The sequence below is a fragment of the Vigna unguiculata genome, chromosome 8 (genome assembly GCF_004118075.2).
Source record: "Vigna unguiculata cultivar IT97K-499-35 chromosome 8, ASM411807v1, whole genome shotgun sequence".
In the NCBI taxonomy this organism is placed as follows: Eukaryota; Viridiplantae; Streptophyta; class Magnoliopsida; order Fabales; family Fabaceae; genus Vigna; species Vigna unguiculata.
Genome location: NC_040286.1, coordinates 15430256 through 15436752, shown reverse-complemented (window position 1 = coordinate 15436752; position 6497 = coordinate 15430256). Strand labels below are relative to the sequence as shown.

The 6497-nt window shown below is 38.3% G+C and overlaps 1 protein-coding gene across 1 annotated transcript; it reads right to left on the bottom strand.

Annotated features, from left to right (window-relative positions):
* Window positions 1–576: 576 nt before the first annotated feature.
* On the bottom strand, window positions 577–2872 carry LOC114193481. The gene is made up of 2 exons (XM_028083304.1): window positions 2252–2872; window positions 577–1016 (listed from the first exon to the last, which is right to left on the bottom strand). Exons 1-2 carry the CDS (start codon window positions 2702–2704, stop codon window positions 984–986), a joined length of 486 nt encoding a protein of 161 aa, XP_027939105.1. The 5' UTR covers window positions 2705–2872; the 3' UTR covers window positions 577–983.
* Between the last annotated feature and the right edge of the window lie 3625 nt (window positions 2873–6497).

Genomic DNA, 6497 nt, shown 5'->3' with positions numbered 1-6497 from the left:
ATGTCTACTGTATCTGAAGGTTCACAATAGCATAATTGTAGGACTAGAGGAGCAAGCAACAGGAATACACTAGCAGGGTATATATGCCACTACCTAATACTCTTGTCCTATCATTCTTTCAGTATAAAGGAAGACCAGAATAGACCTGAAATCATTATTTTTTTTCTCAAACATGTCAGCCTATGCAGCCCCCTTTCCCCCACATAAGAAAAATACATTTTACTCAAAACCTCTGTTTGGAATAAAGTTTTTCATGAGCAAATGAAGATAAAAGATAAGTCCTTTGAGGCGAGGAGTAACACAAACTTACCAAACAGACATCAAATATACACAAAACCTACTCAATTTGCATCTCCAATAATAGTTTAAAAAAAAAAATCCAATCATTTATGGTATTACACTGCACAGAGTTACGTGTTGACGGCAAACATGTTGAATAGTTCATGCTTATAAATTATAACACCAAGACAGAGGGCAAAATGATAGTAGCATACATAATCTACAAGTGACGGATAAATGATAGATGCAAATACTAATCATAAATTTTCATATCAAAAGTGTATAAGAATCTATGAATTTTGAATTAATATCATAAATTTGATTCAACTAAACACCCCCAGTATTATATTCTTATGATACAATAACATTTGACATGATACAAAATCTTCGCAAAGTTTTCACTTGAACCCATATCAACAAATGCACCATCACCTCTATGTTCTCAACGAGAAATGGATTCAGGATATTTATCTCAATTGCTTTCCTCTTTATAAGAACCCATGAATCAATAAATTATGAAGATACGGATTGCTTCCACAACACTAACTCTGCACTATATGAGGAGATAACACAAATAACACAACAGGTCCAAATCAGTGGACCTATTAATTTATACTCTCCGAAGGCATACAATCTGATTGCAGAACCCATGATCATCGTGCTACAGAAAAACTCCATTCACCCTTTTCTGCACGGTTCATACTCTATAAAACATCTCTTCCAGATTGACTCTGCCCCTGCATAAGAAAGAGAAACCGAACAGCAGAGATCTTAGAACAATGCCTCAAACATCAAGATTCATAGCATGCTCACAATCTGTATGCAACTATATACACGCAATATGAACCATAGGGATACAAAGAGAACAAGCACAAAAGAGATGCCACAGAATACGACTAACTGATAAAAGAACTTCATCATAATCAACTCGTTCTTAGCAGAAAAACAAACAGCATCCAAATTTAAGCCTTAGGACATGTTTGATTTCCTTCTCACTCTTTAATTTTAAAAATTGTTTCTGTAAAAACAATTCAATGTTACATAACAATCAATTTCTCATCCAAAACCTACTGAGTCTTGAAAATTGTTTCCAAAACAAAGCTTTTCAAAAAAACAAAAAACAGCTGGGAAATGTCTTTCCATCCTCTTCTGTTTTTGTGGTCCTAGCTCAATAGTGTGGGCCATACCGAGTGACACAGCATGTGATGAGGCATGAGCTTGGTGTCGATATCTATCTTCTTTATTTTAAAAAAATACAAAAAATAATATTTTATAACATAAATCACACCTCAGTTACAGAAACCAGTCTGCATAATCATGGCCACAACATTATGCTTTGACTCTCTGTAACAGCCACTGCAGCCGTATCAACCACATTTGTCTCCTAACACCAAAGATCGCCACAAAACCCACAACTCCACCAATAGTAAAAAGACAGACAAATGAAAGATCAAAACCATTCAACACATCATCCCATCCTCCACGTACACCCACTTAATCACCAGAAAGAAACGGTTCCCAGGATTAACAGCATCAATACATCCACCAAACTAAACCACAATAACGGAATTCAGACAATAACACCATCTCCCTTTTCATCCCTCCCACCCTCCAACAACCCAAAAAGAAAAAACAAGATTTCAATTAATCCACCACAACTTCGTCACAATCCTCATCATCACAGAAAATTCCAGACAAATGCAACTCCCACGTCTGAAGTTACAATTTTTCCAGAACCTCCACTCCAAACACACACAAAATCAGGTTTATCCCCTAGAAAACTCCACATTCTAAATTAGACATTGGTGGAAAACCTGATAATGACTGAATAGTCAATGGTCTAATAAACCCAAGAACAATGACAAACACCATATGTAAGAATTTGGATGTAGGTTCAACTGGATCCTCTAAAACTGAATTGCGAAGTGAGGTAAGGATTGAAACAAGAGAAAAGAAGAAGAGAGAGTGGAACCTGGGAAGGCGCGTGGTGTTGATTGGAGCGAACGGCGACGCATTCCGGGGGCGTTTCGAAGAGCGAGAGAGGGAAGCGCTTGAAGGCGGCGCCGACGTCGAAGTAGATGAGGCCGGTGGTGGGGACGTCGACTCGGATGCTCATGACCTCGAGCCAGAGGAAGAGATCCTGGGCCTGGAGGCCCGTGAGGGCGTCGATCATGCCGCAGCTGAGGTGACCGGAGACGTTGCGCTCGTAATGCAGCTCGTTCTCGAACTTGGCGTTGCAGGCCTCGTCGAGGTGGACCCAGAAGCTGCCGTCATGGGCCAGGCCGAAGTCCTTGACGCCCTTGGGGAAGAGGCCCATGGGTAGCCCGTAGTCGCTGAGGACCTCGTAGATGGTGGTGGCATTGGTCCGGCGGCTGAGCGAGGCCGTGGGCGAAACGAGAGCGAGAAGAAGAAGGAAGAATAGCATAACTGGGTTGAGGGTTTTAGGTGCGTATTGTGAAGGTTTTAAGGTTGTGGGAACATTGTTTGTTATTTTGGTTGGTTTGCAGAAGAAGAGAACAGTGGGGATTAGGAGAAGAATGATCAATTATTGGTATTCGGTGGTGACTGCTCTCAGTGCTATGTGCTGTGCGGGCCTCTTTTTCTTTTCTTTTCTTTCATAGTTCATTTCCTCCATTTTCTTACATTTTTTTTATTTTTAAAAATTATGTTTAGTCTTAATTAATCTATATTTTTTAGAGGATAATTCTAATTTTAAAAATATAATAAAGTTTGTACATTTTTTTTTCTAATTGCACTCGTAGACAACGATAGTAATTTTGCCTTGTTTGAATCATAGACCATTATTTTGTGTAATGAATTTAGATAATCATGTTTTGCAATTATTAATGGTAACTGTTATTTTTGTTGAACAACTTGCACTGTCACCATAATTGTTGACTTTATCAAGTAACAGATGGCGTATGCGCTACCTTCTTGTTAGATTGAATTCACTCCAAGTCAATTTATTAATTAAGAATAGTGTTGACTCTAATCCAAGATTAAGGCATGCTCATTTGTTTTAGTTTATTTTTAAGATAAACTTTGAAATTATAAACACGCACAAAAAGTGTTTCCGGTAAAAGACATATCATACAAAGTAATCTTTTGATATTTTAGAAATGGGTTAAATATGTTTTTGATCCCTCAAGTTTCAGCGAAATTTGGAATTAGTCCTTCATCAAAACTTTTGACCAATTTAGTCCTTCATCTTTCAAAATGTATGAATCTAGTCCTTTTAACCAAATTTTGTTAAATTTATTTGACGTTTCAAGCGCATTTCATTATAGTATTTAAATTATTTACACTGTTTGACACATTTTTGCTTCAATTTTAACTTAAATACTATCATGAAATGTGCTTGAAACGTCATATAAACTTAACAAAATTTGGTTAAAAGGACTAAATTCACGCATTTTAAAAGATGAAGGACTAAATTGGTATAAAATTTTGATGAGGGACTAATTCCAAAATTCACTAAAACTTGAAGGACCAAAAACATATTTAACCCTTTAGAAATCAAGTTGTTGTTTTTTTCTTATTTAAGCATACTTTTAACAAAATAACCTTTGAATAGTTATACATTTTAGGTTAAACTAGCATCAGACCCGTGCATACGCACGGGATTCTTTTTCTCTTTTGCGAAATAGTTTAATATATATTTTAGTTAATAATTAATGCTTTGTGAGATATATTTTAATATATATTTTAATCAGTAATTATTTCATGGTCAGATATTTTCAGGTACAGTTTTATATTTTGCGATACTTTGATATAATTGAAAAAGCAATAGGTTTCGTTTTTTAGTTTGAGGTTCTCCGTTAGACTTTTTCTGTTCTTTGGTCGGCTGGTTCTTTTGTGGTAGAAGATGTCGTCTTCCTACAAATACAGCTTCAAGAACTTGTTCCAAAACTCGATTTGCTTGCTAACTCCAAGTGACGTAAGTAATTTTTGACTTTTGCTATTGATATACGTTATGAATATTGGTTATATATATGTTTTTCAGTACCTTCTGTTGGTTTGATGAATTCTTTCGTTGTCTTTTTAATGGTTCTGATAATGTCATTGATGCATAGTTTGGTTAATTTTTCTGACATGCATGTTGTATATGGCTGTGTTCTTGCACGTACGGGCATTACAGGGCTTTGGGGATTTTGAAGAAGGTTTTATGGTTGAATGGGGAAAGAAGTTGGTTCTTGGAACAAACTATTTCACCGATCCAATGGGAAATGTTATGAACTTAGAGTTCGAGGACGATTTGATTAATAAGGGGATATTTCGAGTTCCATATGATTTTGAAGATTTCTACGAACTGGATGATTTGCATTATATATGTACCTTGTTCTGTGGTGATAGATATTTCCGAATCAGAATTTTCGACACAAACTGGACTGAGATCGAATACCCTGGTTTAGGTAATAGTTACATTACAGAGGAAGATTTAGTGTGGTCCAGGTTCTTGTCTTCATTTCGGGTGAAGTTATGTCCGACAGAGGTTAACTTTCCCACCTTATTAAATTCTTTTGTCTTGTAGTACATTTTTATTCCAATCTAATATTTTCTGTTTTTCGGAATGCAGTCTATGATTTGCTTGGATGCATATTTTCATTTATTCTGGGAGAAAAAAATAATATATGGTGAAGAGATGCAGTTCATAGATCCCTGTTATAAAAATTTTAAGTTTAAGTTTGATGTGAAAGCAAATGGTACAACAGTTTTTCGTGGTGGTATTGGAAAGATGTTTAAGTACTATAATTTGAAAGATAAAGTGTACTTGCATCTGAATTATGTTTCGAAGAATGTTTTCTTGTATAGATTGTTTTCGTTAGAAGGAATGGAGATTGATTATAGCATAAATGGTGCGTCCTGTTCTAGTAGTGGCAATGTTGGTTCAGATGTTGCTGACCCTGGTGCAGATTATTTGTTGGTTAAGTGTTTGACTGATTATGATGTTGGTGCATCGTCGCTGGTACTGTTATGTATATCTTTAATGGCAGTATTGTTTTTGAGTATGCATTTTATTGTTCAGTTAATTTGTTAACATTTTAAATTGTTGTTTTCAGTATCTTAATGCTTCTTTTGTTGGATCTGCATTGTCGAGATCTAAGAAGGAGTATATTCTATCAAGTGGCAATGGAAACAGCTGGGAATGTTCAATTAGATGGGCTACAAGATCAAAATCTAAATGTTATCTGGGATCTGGATGGAAGAGATTTGTCAGTGAAAGCGTGGCCTTGTTCGCAGTTTGGCCTAGTTCACTCTTTTCCAGCATCATCCCCCCAAGTTGTCGTTGCCAACAACCCAAGAGTCCGTAGTATTCGGAGTTCTAGCAGGGCCTCCCCTTGCTTCCAACAACCCAAGAGTCCGTAGTATTCGGAGTTCTAGCGGGGCCTCCCATTGCTTCCAACAACCCAAGAGTCCGTAGTATTCGGAGTTCTAGCGGGACCTCCCCTTGCTTCCAACAACCCAAGAGTCCGTAGTATTCAGAGTTCTAGCGGGGCCTCCCCTTGCTTCCAACAACCCAAGAGTCCATAGTATTCGGAGTTCTCGCGTGGCACCCCATTGTTTCCAACAACCCAAGAGTCGGTTGTATTTGGAGTTTCACATCGCTTCCTAGGAAGCCAACAACCAAAAGGTCGATCGTATTTGGAGTTCAGTATTCGCTTCAGTCGTTTCCAACTTCCCAAAAGCCTGCCTTCTTCGCAGTTCGGCTAAGTCTCCCTCGTTTCCAACTTTCCTATAAGTTGCCTTCTTCGCAGTTTGTCCAAGTTCACTCTTTTCCAGCGTCATCCCCCCAAGTTGCCTTGGGCGCAGTTCGGCCTAGTTCACTCTTTTCCAGCATCATCCCCCCAAGTTGCCTTGTTCGCAGTTCATCCTAGTTCACTCTTTTCCAGCGTCATCCCCCCAAGTTGCCTTGTTCCAGTTCGGTCTAGTTCACTCTTTTCCAGCATCATCCCCCCAAGTTGCCTTGTTCGCAGTTTGGCCTAGTTCACTCTTTTCCAGCATCATCCCCCCAAGTTGCCTTGTTCACAGTTTGGCCTAGTTCACTCTTTTCCAGCATCATCCCCCCAAGTTGTCGTTGCCAACAACCTAAGAGTCCGTAGTATTCGGAGTTCTAGCGGGGCCTCCCCTTGCTTCCAACAACCCAAGAGTCCGTAGTATTCGGAGTTCTAGCGGGGCCTCCCCTTGCTTCCAACAACCCAAGAGTCCGTAGTATTCGG